This window comes from Motacilla alba, chromosome 4 (genome assembly GCF_015832195.1).
Source record: "Motacilla alba alba isolate MOTALB_02 chromosome 4, Motacilla_alba_V1.0_pri, whole genome shotgun sequence".
Lineage (NCBI taxonomy): Eukaryota > Metazoa > Chordata > Aves > Passeriformes > Motacillidae > Motacilla > Motacilla alba.
Window position 1 is genome coordinate 8,047,998 of NC_052019.1, and position 14,084 is coordinate 8,062,081.

Genomic DNA, 14,084 nt, shown 5'->3' on the forward strand with positions numbered 1-14,084 from the left:
CCCTACATCCTAGCATGTGGGAGATACTTGAATAAACATAGGGCCTCTCAGGCCCTTTGGGGATAAGCAGCTTCACTATAATGTGTGAATTCTAGTCTTAAAAAAATTAAAACCACTTAGGCAGTTAGGGTTGTGATGATACTGTATTTTTATAGGCAGAATCACATAGAATGAGCTCTGGCCATTTCTTAACAGACTTAAGTAGCCACATCTTTATTTGAAGCAATAGTACATAGAGAGGAGTTTGCACTGCTGTTGATCAGCTGGAGTTGTAGTTTTGGGGATTGAAGTGATTTGAGTTACTGAGATTTTTGTCACCAGTCACAGAGTGAGAAGCAGCCATTTCTCTGTGGGATGGCAGCGTGTCACTCTTGGGGACAGTACCTGTGTCCCTGGGTGCCAATGTGGATTTGTCTTTTTGGCATATGAAATTCCTGAATTTTTCACGAAGCAAGAGCTTTTCTAAGAACATAATGGTTATGGTGGGTTTTTTGAGGAAGGAAGGCACGGGGTTGTTGTCCTGTTACTTTTTTAGGTTTTAATGTCCTTAGTCATTGGGGAATTCAAGCAGTAAAATATTGCAAAAATAATATTTTATGTTCTTTTGCTCCCTTCTTCTCCAGACACACCAACCACCTCTCCTGAACCTCTGAAAGGATTGAAGTTTTTTCTACTACCATTTCCTTAGTTCTCTATCTGGGCTGATAGACAGGGAAGACAAAACAAAACATTTTCACTTTTATTTTCATTACACAGGATGATGAGAGACAGTAGGAGTTTTAGCTGACAAAGCACAGCACAAGCAGATAGCAGGAAGAGAAAAATAATGTCTGTTTGGTCAGCAACCAATCTTAGCTTTTTCCATAGTACAAGAAATAGCTTGGACTAAGTTTGTGTGTTCTAACTTCAATTCAAAATACATTTTAAATGTATATACTTTGTTTAGGGGCCTTGGTTTATTTTGGTTTAGTTTCTTTGTGATGTGAGGAGCTTTGTTTTTATCCTGGCCTGCAGCTGGACCTCCAGCAGTCTGTGTTTGTAGCAGAGCCTTCTGCTATAGTGAAAGTGGAAGTTCTTTGCTACAGAGTGAAACTGAATTGAAAATGAAAACGGAAATACCAGATATCTGCAGCTTAAGCTGTTCAATATGTACTTCCTAGTTACATTACACAGAAAAGAGCATTTACTGTCTTCACTTGTCTTAGTGGTTCGTACTTTTTTGTCCAGTATTAAATTCTTGTGATGTGAAGAGTTGATAATTTCACCAGTTCTCAACATTGTTCTTTGTATAATCCCTTTGTGACAATTAGTAGAGGAATGGTGTTTTTTTTATGATTTCTATAGATTTTCAAGTTTATATAGTGAAGTCAAAGTTCTTTGATGCTCAAGGTAATTTGCAATAATTTTGAAGGGTTATAATTCCTTGCATATGTGTGCACATGAGCATATACAGACACAGTATCTGAAATAACAGACAAAACACCACTGTGTACTTTTAAAAGGGATAAAGTAATCTCAATCTGACACCACCTAATAAGCCTTCTAGGTGTTTTAAAAAAAACTACCTTAGTCCCTTGTTTACTAAACACACATCATGGTGTTTTTGTAGAAGAGTCTACAAACAAACCTAAAGCTCTCAATGCAGTAAAGATGCTGTCCTTAAATGAGTTTGGTTTTGGTCATTTAAAGATACTTTTAAGCTTTGAAATGACCTATTATTAATGGTGTGTTCTTATCTCATCATATTCAGGCAGATTAGGACTAAATGGAAGTTGATTGGATTTTTGGGGGGGCAAATGTAGCCAAAGTTAATTAAATGTAGTGTTTTCTATGGCCAAGCCACTTTGGGCTGGTAGAGTGCTGACAGCAGTGTTGTGAATTCTTGTCAATCTGCCTGTCACTCATTGCCTGTGAAAGTGCTGAGGGAATGACAAACAAATCTGTCACATGTTAAGGAAAGAGGAAAGGCATGTTAAATTTTTGTTTTATTTTTCAGTCCTTCTCAGCCTGTTGCAGCTGCTGACCCAGATGAGTTTTTGAGGATGCTGCTTCTCCTCTAGTCATGATTTCTCAAAGGAAAACTCAGTTGCCGTAAAGGAATTACTCAATTTTCACACTCCACATCCTCCTGGACAAAATAAACTTGAAATCCATCTAGCTGCCTTTCCAAGCAATTGTTTCATTACTCAAGAAAGTCAGGAATTTTGGTGTCTGCCATCCTGAGTAGTGCAAAGCCTGTGAAATGGTTTGTGTATCCAGTGTTAGGATTAGTCTGTGTGGGAGTCATCACCACCACCTCAGCACTGCCCATCTTTGTAAAGTCTCTGCAGTCTCGTGTTTAAAAGGGGAACAAAATCCTCAAATTCCTTAAAGTACAAAAGTACTCTGATCCCAAGCTGTTTCCTTCTGATGTTTAGTGTAGCTGGTTTAAAGTTTGGGGCGAGGGTGACTGAGATGGGAGTTCCTCAGGCTGCAGAGCTTGCCTATAATTAAGGATGGAGAGGGGAAGGAAGTTCTGCAATTAATTTGTTTTAATTCTGGCAAAACTGCAGCTAAAGGTAATGGGATGGGGCATATGCAGGGCAGTCCAGACTTACTTAGCAGTGACAGAACCAGAGTGTGCTCTGTGCTCCTCTGCAGCCCAGGGAGGCTGTTGACATTAATGGGTAGAAGATCTAATTACAAGTGAAGAATTTGAAGAAAAAAGAAGTCATGAAAAAGACACAATGGAGCCAAAATCTGAGGGGAAGGCATTTTAAAATAGTTTGATTTTGTGTGATCTTGCCTTTCTTTACAGTTGAGTTCTAAGCCAGGAGTTTCCCATCTTAATTTGTTTGCTTAAGTGTCATCACAGGAAGAATTGTCAGGCCTGGCAGGAGAGATGTTCCCTGCATTCTTCTTCCCTGCATTCACACAGCCCCCAGGTCTGTGCTTCTAGTCCTGCCTGTCCATCTTCACGGGTGCACTCAGATGCCCTGTGCTGTCTGACCGCATATTGTCATGAGTTCAGACTTCTTTAAACAACAATTTCTGTTTCCTTTGGGAGGAAAAAGAAACTGCAAGCTGAATTACTTTTCTTCTATACCACTTTGTAACTTGACAGTGATCTCTTATTATTTAAAAATGCAGAGAATACAAGGGTCTTATAAAGGAGCTTCAGTCCTCAGCATATGAGAAGAGAGGTACCATGAGGGGATTGGGTGGCAAATTTGTTTAGAAATTATTTCTCTCCCCCCTTGCATTAATAATTAAAATAACCCTACCTGGATACTGAAGTAAAATCTATACATGTGAGTGCATTTGGTTTGCAAAAATGTTACTGAGAGGGAGTACTGAACAAACTGTTGGTGCCCTACAGCTGCATGTCCAAAGTGCATGCCAGATATTGCACCTCATTGTTCACTGTTGGGATACCTATGGAATACATCAGAGCACTTCCCAGAAAGAGAAAATCAAACTAAGCCAGAATGGTGTTGGAAAGTAAGATGGAAGTGAGCGGGTGGTGATATTTTCTATAGACTTCTTAAAAATCTCATATGAGAGCTCCATAGATATTGAATGCTGTGCTGTATTTTGCCATTCTTCTAAAGTATGAATGTTTTATCAATAGAAAAAAACATAAGTACATCAAGCCCACCACAGATAAACCCTGCAGGTTTTGTCAGAGCCTATAATTTTCAAGTTTTTTACCATGATCTAGTATAGTAAAAGAATTCTGGGCATTTCTAAAATTCTGTGAAGTGCTTGTAGACACATTGGAATGTGATATTCACCCCTGTACTGCCACCCCTGGATTTTATATTATGCTGCAGTTAGAAGCACTGCTAGAGCCTTTTCATTATTCCAGCCAGCTCCCTCTCAGACTAGAGGCGTAAATCTTTGTAGCTTAGTTGCACTTTCTGAGGAATAGAGGGAGTCATAAATTAAAAATGAGTTTCAGACTCCTCAGTAACTTTCACATTTCTGAAAAGTTGATTCATTGAAAAAAAATTCCATCCTACCTCTTCAGCGGAAATGCTGAAGTTGGTTTGTTGTGTTAGGATTAATGTTTTTCCAGACCTGCCCCTGACATATGGGCTTCTTAATTTTTGGTTTTTAAGCATAATTTTTCACATCATGTTTAACTGCTAGAAAGAGCATTTGATTTTTCACATCTGCTTGGAATCGTTTAGGTCTGTTGATAGTGCTGGACTTGAGGCAGTTTGCAGGAGGGGTTTTCTGACAGTCTTAGAGAATCCTCAGAGAGCCAAAAACCTTGAGACATGGGAATGTAGCTCTAGTTGGAGTCACATGAACCAAGTCAGAATTCATCAGAAAAGCTGAATCACTGGATGAGTAATTGTCCCTAGCAATCAGAGGACATGGCTTCATGTATGTTTACCAAACAGAGTTTTAAAAGCTTTGAGAAATGGATTGCTGAGTACCTTGAGTTTTAGGGGTTTTGACAGGATGTACCTCTCTATGTTTGAGTTGCAAATAAATCTCTGTGCAGTTGCAGCACATCAGAGTTTTAGTTGTGTTTGGAATATAATGTGTAATTATTTATGAGAGTATTTGCTGGATTTGAAAATATGTACAAGGTAAAGTGACCTACTCGTTCAGCATAATGCTCCAAGTACTTGTTTCTAAATTCTAGATTTCTGCTTTCTTAGCTGTCTTCTTTCTTTCCTTTTGCTTCTTCTAATTAATTTTAACTGCCTTCTGAATGATGAGCTGGTATTATACAAGATGAATGATAAATGTTGCACATAAATTTAGTACTAGAAAATTAAAAAGGAGATTCAAAATACATGATTTTATAAAATATGTGATAGGTCTGTAATACCTTCTGTGCTTTTTTACAGAGTTAGTGCTTACCTAGGTAAAGGTGCACTCTATTTCTATCAAATAGAACAGATGAAGCCAAAGAGACAAAATGCAGCTAACTCTGTGAAATGGTTTTAGCTGGTGAATAGATGCCTGTGTTGCTGGACTTTGTTATGAAGTAGTAAAAATGTGTCTGTCATAGGGGAACATGAAACACCCTTGTAGCTAAATCTATCCCTTGAAGTGGAAATAGTTCTGTCATTGTTTTCCAATAGCTAAAATAACTTTACAGCATCAATGGAGCACTCACAAACTTTTAGTGCTAGAACTGGCACAGGAAAAAAAAATCTCAGAAAAGTATGTGGGGAATGGTTCATGTTACAAGTTTTCAGTATGTGAAAATCAGCTGAAAGATGGAGGGCTTGGGGTTCTAAAACTGGTTATTTCTGTAGTTTCTATTCAGACATAAAGACACTATTTCAGTCTGTTCTAGTCTGGGGGTTTTGTTTGGTTTTGGTTTTTTGAGGTTTTTTTTTTTGTTTGTTTGTTTGTTTTAATCTAATAGTGTGTATAGCACTAACTTGATTAATAATATTCAATACAGAGGGAGGTTGACTTTTCCACATCTACATCCAGTGCTCAGGTAATGTATTGGAAATCAAATTAAGCCTTCCTGATGGTCTCTCAGAAGTTATTTGAAAAGATAAAGGCAAACCACAGCTTACTTGCCAATATTTCTAATTAAAAACTAAACTGTAACTGGATTGTGGATTTTTTTCACTGTTAGAGAACAAAAGCTATGACTTAAAGTTTAACGTTTTCATTAGATATGAAATGCAATTATTGTTTACTAGCAAACATGGCAGCACTTTATTTTTATGAACTATTTCTTATTTTCCTCCTTCTATTACCACTGATGCATATCTGAAAAAAAAAATTATGTTCAGTTTGGCTTTTCTTTTTTCTTTTTAAGGCTCCTGCTAAGAGAGATCAAACTCAAAGCACCGTCAAAGAGGAAAAAGTCCATCTGTTGAAGTATAATATAGGAGATCTAGTGTGGTCAAAAGTGTCTGGTTTCCCATGGTGGCCATGCATGGTTTCTGCTGATCCTGTTCTCCATGCCTACACTAAACTAAAAGGTATGTCATTCAGATTTCTTCAGATGTACAAAATGATTGCTTTGGAAGAATTCTGTTCCTCATCTGTGCAGTTGATCAGCAACTGGTTGTCAGCAGGAATGTTAAAATCATGTGAATGCTATTCTTGAGCATATAGCAGTGTGTCTTTTAACTCAGGTGTTCTCTGAAAGATACCAAAATTGTGAGCTGTCAAACTGTGTGGAGTCTTCTTAAAAAAGGAAAAAAACCCAAACCTAACAGTGTTTTTCATTGTTTCTGTGGAAATGCTTGGTAAATTGATACAGGCCAAAAATTTTATTAAAGTTGATGGGAATGAAATATTCCTGATGATTGTGATTTACTAAAAGCAATCCATAATTCAGGCAGCTAAATTTTCTCTGATTCTTAGAGTCAATACTGATAGTTACAGACAATATTGGTTGATTTTAAATGCAGGAACTACCTAGTATTAATGAAATTTTTAGGAATGAATCTGCACAATTTCTTAATCTTATTTGCACTTTTGTCCTCTGTTCTGATACCTGAAACTTTTTGAGGCTTTAGTAGCAATAAATGTTTAGACTACACATTAAGAAAGAGTTGGAGGGGCTGAAAGCAGTGAAGCACTGGGGTGGATTGCCCATTAGAAATGGTCTGATCTCATTCGTAGGAGGTTTTTAAGAACAAATTGAATTAATATCTCTAGGATTATAACTAGATTCAAAATTGGTAGTAGACTAAGTGGCTTCTTGAGAACCTTTTCAAGCGTTCATAATACAGTTGTTGAAATGGTTATTACAGAGTCCGCAGACAAATTTTCCTTGTAGCAGTCTTTCAGAGTTTGGATCAGGCAGTCCCTGTCATTTTTAGTCTTTGGATTATTAGGTCTATTATGACATAAAGAGATGGATTTTGAGGGTGGTAGAGCTGTGTATTTGCTCCTAACAATTGCTCTGTTGCTTGAAAGGAGCAAGGTTTATATTCATTATCCAGAATCTTCGTGGTGCATCTTTATCAGAAACTATAGAAACCAACCCAGGAAAACCCAGTACCAAATGTGTGAATGCAGCCTCTGGAGCATGAACAGAAAGAAGGGCTCACATACTTTGTAATGTTAATTTCCCTTTCTTTTAAATAATGGGAATGATGGTGATTTCTCATATTTGCTCTGGAGTTGGTTTGGGCCTGCCTTTTCCTCGAGGAGTTTGGTCAGGGTCTGAGCAGCCATCCTGACTACTAAATGCATTCTGATCTGTGTATTTCTGTCAGTAGGTATTTTCAGTCTTACCTTCCACCTACTCTTTATTATTTAGGCACTATCAAAAGTCTCTTCTTGCAAAAAAAAAAAGGTCTTTTATCAGGGAGTTTTAGAAACACTGAGCTACATCTCTGTATTTCTCATGTCTAGGCTTAGGATCAAGTGTTTATTAGCAGTCTGAAGTTCTGGATGTTGATACTTGATTTGATCATTCCAGCTGATTAGGCTTAATAAAAATTAATACCTTTCAACTTACGGGAGTTAGATTTTCATGTAAGAAAGTCTGTGCTGAGTCTGGCTAAAGCTCCAGCTCACTGAATATCCTGTCTCTGGCTGTGGTCAACCACAGATGCTCAGATAACAGAGAAGCCCCAGGGAAGTGGTGGGTACCCAGAACACTCTCCCAAACTGCCAGTAATTAGTTGCTTCAGGATTCTGTGGGCCAAAAATTAAGTTTCCCTATGTAACAACTGTTAATGAATGCCATTATTTTCTCCAGGAGCATTGGTACAAATTCAGCTCTCAGAGGATACCTGAAGATTCACCACTAGGTGCTGTGACTCTAGTGGCAGGCACTATTACTTAGTCTCCTTACTAAGCAATTCCAGCTGTCCAGCATTACAGTGCAGAAGGAGCACAGTGCCTGCCTGCTTGGCAAATGGGCTCTTGGCAGATCTTTACAGGAGGTTGGAAATGTAGGCTGTGGCATTTCTGTATGCAGCCAAGGCATCCTGGTAAAATACACAGATTAAGTCCTAAGAGCTGTGTAGTCACTACTTAAACGTTTTCTTGATGAGCACAAAGTGATTGCTGTGCAAGAGACTTGTTCCTGACTACACAACACTGGAACATATGTTAGACTACTGATTGGATGTGTGATGGGTGCAATCCCAAGAGTTTCCCTCTGCCCTTCCTCTAGATTCTCGTATCTGATCTCAGATGAGTCATTGTAGTTCTTGTAGTACTCATAGATGCTTTTATATATAGTATAAGTTTGTAATTGTTATAAAACATTACATGTATATATTAAAATTTTTGCCCATCCCATTAATTAGGTAGATTTCACATTACCCTTCCAGATGCCACATTTTACAGCAAGATTAATCCCCTGTTAAAATAATCACCATTATTGGCTGAATCACCTTGAAAAGAAAGTTCTTTCTGACTCTAGAAACCCCAAAAATAGAATATGAAGTAGTCAACTAGATGTGTTTGGTGACTAAGCCTGAAGACATGCAGTGTATGAATAATGGAATTCCTGATGGAATCTAGACCTACTTTGAAGTCACCTGTAACAGAATTGTGGATGCTGTTTGCCCCTACTGGGTGTCCATCCTTCCCTGAGTTTGTCTGCTGTCCAGTCTATGTGTTGGACAAACTGGTGTGGTGACCCTGGAGGAACCACAGGTACTGCAGGATTGAATTTGCAAACACAGAAGTGCAGCTTGAAACCTTTTCTATTTTTAAACAAGATCCTAATTTGAACACTTTACAAAACCAAGTTCAAACCAATGAACAAGGTGTTAGAGGGTATCTGAAGTGTGATCTCTTACCTTGGCCTTTTGGAAATTCGCTGTTAACTATGAGCCCTTTGATGAGTTTTGAAAGTGGTTTCTTCCTCCTTCTCTGTAGAATAGCTGAGACCTTTGGAAGGAACAGGTTTTATGCCTGTATCGTGCCACAGTGAGACAATATTCCTTCTGTTTCTCTAGGGGAAAAAAGGGAATATTTTTTAGTCTTAGAAGAAAAAATGTTTCATATTTAGATATCAAAATTTTACTCCTATCATTCCATTCTCCCTTCTGCCAGCCAAATCCTTTAATGATGTCTTTGATTCCTGAAAAATATTGATTAATAGGAAGTTTTGATTGCGAGGGTTAACACCAGTTGATGATGTGTCTCTGTTAAAGAATATTGAAAGACAGAGTTTATGAGACTTAGAGAGGAGGCTGAGTGCACAAGCTCTCCAAACTGTGGAACTTCTTCAGTGTTCATTGAGAAAAAAGTGCTAAATTCATTTTCAGAAGCACCCAGAACTACATGGAAAGTAAAAAAAAATACATGGAAAGCTGGCAGGTGATTGTAACCTAGAGTTAATTTAGCCAGGCATGTTCTTGCTGGAAAGTAAACTATTGAGCTTTTGGGTCAGACTTCATGCATATCTCAGAGACATTCAGGCTGATTTAAGTGGGGTTTTAAAAGTTTATCCAGTTTTATTGTGCTTTTGTTATGGCAACTGTAGCAGCTTACACACTTCAAGTCTGCAGGGGCTTACCAGAGTCTATATCTTAAATACACGTGGTTTTTTTTTTAAATTTTCAGGACAGAAGAAGAGTTTTCGACAATATCACGTTCAGTTTTTTGGAGATGCCCCAGAGCGAGCCTGGATATTTGAGAAGAGCCTGGTACCCTTCAAAGAAAAAGACCAGTTTGAACAGTTATGTCAAGAGAGTGCAAGACAAGCCCTCACTAAAGCAGAGAAAATAAAGGTAAGAGGTTACCAAATCAGGCAAGATTTGGAGCTTTTTATTTTAGCATTACAGAGATGTACAGATATAAATAGGTATTATAAAAAGCTTAAAGACAGCTTGTTTTACAGGAGTCTTACATTTCATTTACAGATCTAAAAGATGGGGTGGTTCGCCACTGTTTGTTACTCAGTAAACATTAGTCTGCCTTGTCATGGATTCATCTGTGGTATCAGTAGCATCAAATACAGCTCCATTTGAACTCTGCATTACAAACCTGCATGACAGTTAGTCTCTTGGGATTGTTTGATGTTAATGTCAGCATTTTGAAATCACAAGTGGGCAGATTGCTCAGGGGCTTGTCTCCTCTTGCAGATGCTGAAGCCGGTGTCAGGGAAGCTGCGGCCGCAGTGGGAGATGGGCGTGAAGCAAGCCAGTGAAGCAGTGGGCATGACAGTGGAGGAGCGCAAGGCCAAGTACACCTTCATCTATGTCAGGGACAGACCTCACCTTAATCCTCGAGTGGCAAAGGAGGTTGGCATTGCTGTGGAACCCTTGGAGGAGATGGATGAGTCATCCTACTCACATGAAGAAACCACTCCAAATCTGAAATCAATGAAGGAGTCTGGCATTCCCAGCAAGAGGAGGAGAAGGACATCAAAACTCTCTGCTGCTGATGATGTGCAAGAGAGCAGTCAGTTGGAGGATAAGAATACTACTCCTCAGAAGTCATCTGAACAGGCAGAATCCAAAAGAGGGATAGGCTCCCCTCTCAATAGAAAGAAAACTCCAGTGTCTACTCCACGAAGCAGAAAGGGCGATGCAGTATCTCAGTTTTTGGTCTTTTGTCAGAAGTACAGAGATGAGGTTAGTCTCTTTTAGCTATTATTATTGTTGATTGCCTCTTCTCATTTCTGTACTTGAAGAAACTTCTTTACTTTAGTAAACAAAAATTAGTTATTGCTGCACAATCTATACCATTCTGGGTTTTACAAGGTATGCCTGCATCCAGTCTTGTTCTAGACAGAAACAGAGAAAGAAGGGAATGTAAGTGAGCAATATAAACAAGATGGTGATAACTGCTTTTGGATTTCAAGCAAAAGTTGTGTTAGTATCTTCCCAAATACACCAATAGTCCTTTGTATTAGCCATATTTTGTCTTTAATGTATGTACAATATAATATATATGTATACGTATATGCTCAGGCAAATATAACAAAGATTATGCTGTTCATGGCAATCTGCTTGTAGATAGCTTTTACATTCTTTCTGAGGACATGGCTCAGTTGATTCTGGGTGTTCCTTTCTCTTTGAACACCTCAAAACTTAATTTACTTATCCAGAACCTTTTGCTGAGCTTCAAAAGAAGCTGCTTACCAGAGCTTGTAAAAATCACTGTCAGTGTGTGCAATCTTCTGGGACAGAAACTAGGTCCTCTTGAGGCACTTACACTCTAATACAAGGTAGAATAAATAAATACCTTATTATCAACACTTTTTAGGAAGACTTAAAATTGTAAAAGCACTACTGCTGGTGTAGCTCATTACTTTAAAATCAGGACTATCATTTTTCTTCCTTACAACCTTTTGCTCCTTTTACAGTACTGTTCCATGATCTGAAGCTAGTGTGATATCTTATGTTTTGTTGTACTGTCACATATTGTTCACAGAAGGATCAGGAAGTTAGTGCTGACTTTGTCATACTCTTTAGCTACTGAATGGTTGACTTCATTATAGCATACTTGTATTAGAAAAGAATTAATAGATGTAAACTTTATAAAGAAATATTGGAAGCAGATTCTGTTGGATGGAAGTCCATTAGTTGTGGTTCAACTTGGGATCTTATTTGATCATTGAAACTTAAGGTAATGTTGAGAATGAAAATGAGCACAGTGTTACATAAACCTTTTAGTGGCTTTGATTAAGTTGAGAAGAGCATTGGCATTGCAGTTTGCTGGCTCTGGAAATGAAATGGTTTTGTAGCCAGACCATTAAATACAGATTTTGACATATTAATTATGAAAAGCTGTGTGGGTAAATCATCTGTCTCATGCTGGAGACACATGAGTTCTATTCACAGTTCTTCTGTAAGTGACATTGCAAGAGGGAATTACCTTGGCCTTCAATGTACATAGCAAGAAGTCTTTTGCAATATTGAGGGACATACAGTTGCTTCTCTGGAAGAAATGAGATTATGATGGCTGGCTTTATGGACTCAGCCAAACACACCTTGCAGAGAAGAGATGTGCTGAGTCCCTGGTATTTCTGTTTTCTGTGCCATTTATCAGGCTTTGTTCCCTACTGTGGTTATACTGTAATTCTCAAGTTAATCGATGGAAAATATGAAGACTATTAGAATATATGAAATTGAGGAAATATTTTTTCTTCAGTGTCATTTCAGGAAATTGAAAAACTTTCTTAAACTTGAAATTCTCCCTGATGATAGTGGCTAATGTTGCACAAAGTTTAAGTAGAAGGAAATAAGTTTAAAAATATGACATATTTTTAGAGAGAGGGCATCCTACCATTTCTGCCTAGAATACCTTTTAATAAGATCTGTCATGAAAACCCAAATCTGCCTGAAAGTGTGATCCGTTCTAACAAGTACAGAAACACTTCTGTGGGTAGAACAGAACTAGGTTGTGAAAGCTGCAGATACCTCTAACTGATCATCAGAAGAACCTGTCTTCCCTTTGTCTTGGTTGGAATTTGACTGGCAAAGTGAGGAAACACCAACTTAGATATTTATGCTTTTTGCCTTTCATGTTGCTTTTAAACTGGCGGGTTCATGCCCTTGGTGGAAGGTGGAGATTCTCATCCAAGATTTGGTGTGTCCCCTTCTGTTAGGCTTATCTGGTTCAACTTGCATGACTTTCACCAAGAGTTTGTCGTGCTGTGTCGTAGATGTTCTGATGCTTTAGGAAGAGTGATAATGTTGGCTGAAAAACAAAGCTGGTTTTGAGCTTCTTGTACTGGTGGCATTGGAGAGTTTAGTGTATGGCTTTGTATTTGCATGTAGAAACTGAGAAAAAAAGAACATTACAGACCAAGAAGAGGCCCTCAGTCCCCAGTCTTGGGAAGGGATGGCTGAAGACTCCTCTTGTGGGGCCTCTAACAATACCGAGTTCTCTTAAAAGTAGAGCCATTTCTGCTGTGTCTTGCTTGGAGTCTGGCTCTGTGTGGTAGTGAGATTCATATATTCAGTTTGATTCTATTATTATTTAACTGCTGGAGAATGTTTTTAATGATTTAAGAGACACACTTGCCACATCCCTGAGGGAGGTGCTGAAAGCTGGGAGCACTTTTTGTGGCTGTAGTGATGCATTAAGTATTTTGTGCTGTTACCAAAGGAGTAAAGATGTATTTTGTACTATTGTATTGTGTGCTTCCCCTGTGAAAAAGACAAGGCTAGTAAGCATGGGAAGGAAGTGTCTGACTGGAGATAAAGGTATCTTTAAGAGTGTCTGACACTCTTGAAGGTATTCAAGTGAGAGGCTGAGAGCTACATTGTTTACATTAATTGATTTGGGCCTTGAGTCTGTTGTGAGGAAAATTAAGGAATAATTTCACTAACATGGAGACTTTGGAGAAGACTACTGAGCATTTTCCTTGGAGGACTCATTTGCAAGGGTCCCTTCACCATTAAGAATTTTGAGGGCCTTTTCCTTGTCATTTCACAGTGCTGCTAGTCAGCTGAAAGTTATTTTTATTCTTATTTTGTTGAGACTGGAGGTAATACTAATGTGTGTGTCATTTCTCCGAATACATCTAGTTATTTCTTGGAGAATTAAATGGCTCTGTGCCCTCATTGAGCACGATGACCTGTACATTAGTGACAACAGTCAAAATTGATGCCAATTTCATGTTCTGAAGAAGTGAGATTTGTGGAAGGGGGTATGTTGTGGGTTTATGTTCCTCCCTTTCCATAATGTGAATCCAGTTGTTGGAATTTAATCAAGATCGAGTAGAGGCTTTCAAAGGTGGTTGTACTCCTCAAGCCTTCTGCAGATAGATTATACCAGCTAGAAACAAGACAATTCTACTAGGAGAAAACTTAAAGCATGGATTTCCATACTAGACACTGACCAATGGGAGGAAGGTGCTGCAACTATTTTAACACCTGGAAAAGCAACAGTCACACTTGCATCCTGTTTGGTAACAGGAAATGTAGTTTTAAGACCCTAAATTCTAAGAAATTAGGTTTAATAATTTCACCTTACCAGAAAAATTGTATTTCTGTTCTGTTGAATGGTGTTGCTCTTTGAACAACTGGCTTTCTTGACTGAGGTTTTAGTTTGCTCTGTGTTTTTGGGGTATCAGTTACATCACTCAGATGGGATTTTGGGGAATGCTGGGTAATAAGATGAGAAGGATTGTTTTTAAACTTAGTGTTTCGTTTCTGTAAAAGCGTAGAGTTTTCTGACTTGTATAATTA

At 38.3% G+C, this 14,084-nt stretch overlaps 1 protein-coding gene across 9 annotated transcripts in view; it reads left to right on the plus strand.

The window, feature by feature from the left end:
- The window catches only part of NSD2 (nuclear receptor binding SET domain protein 2), a 98,234-nt gene that overhangs the window by 49,131 nt on the left and 35,019 nt on the right, over nt 1-14,084 (plus strand). For all 9 annotated transcript variants that reach the window (XM_038136732.1, XM_038136736.1, XM_038136733.1 and 6 more), the window contains 3 exons: nt 5,780-5,945; nt 9,505-9,671; nt 10,026-10,517. In XM_038136732.1, coding sequence (XP_037992660.1) covers nt 5,780-5,945; nt 9,505-9,671; nt 10,026-10,517 — 825 coding nt within the window. The remainder of the gene's footprint in view (nt 1-5,779; nt 5,946-9,504; nt 9,672-10,025; nt 10,518-14,084) is intronic.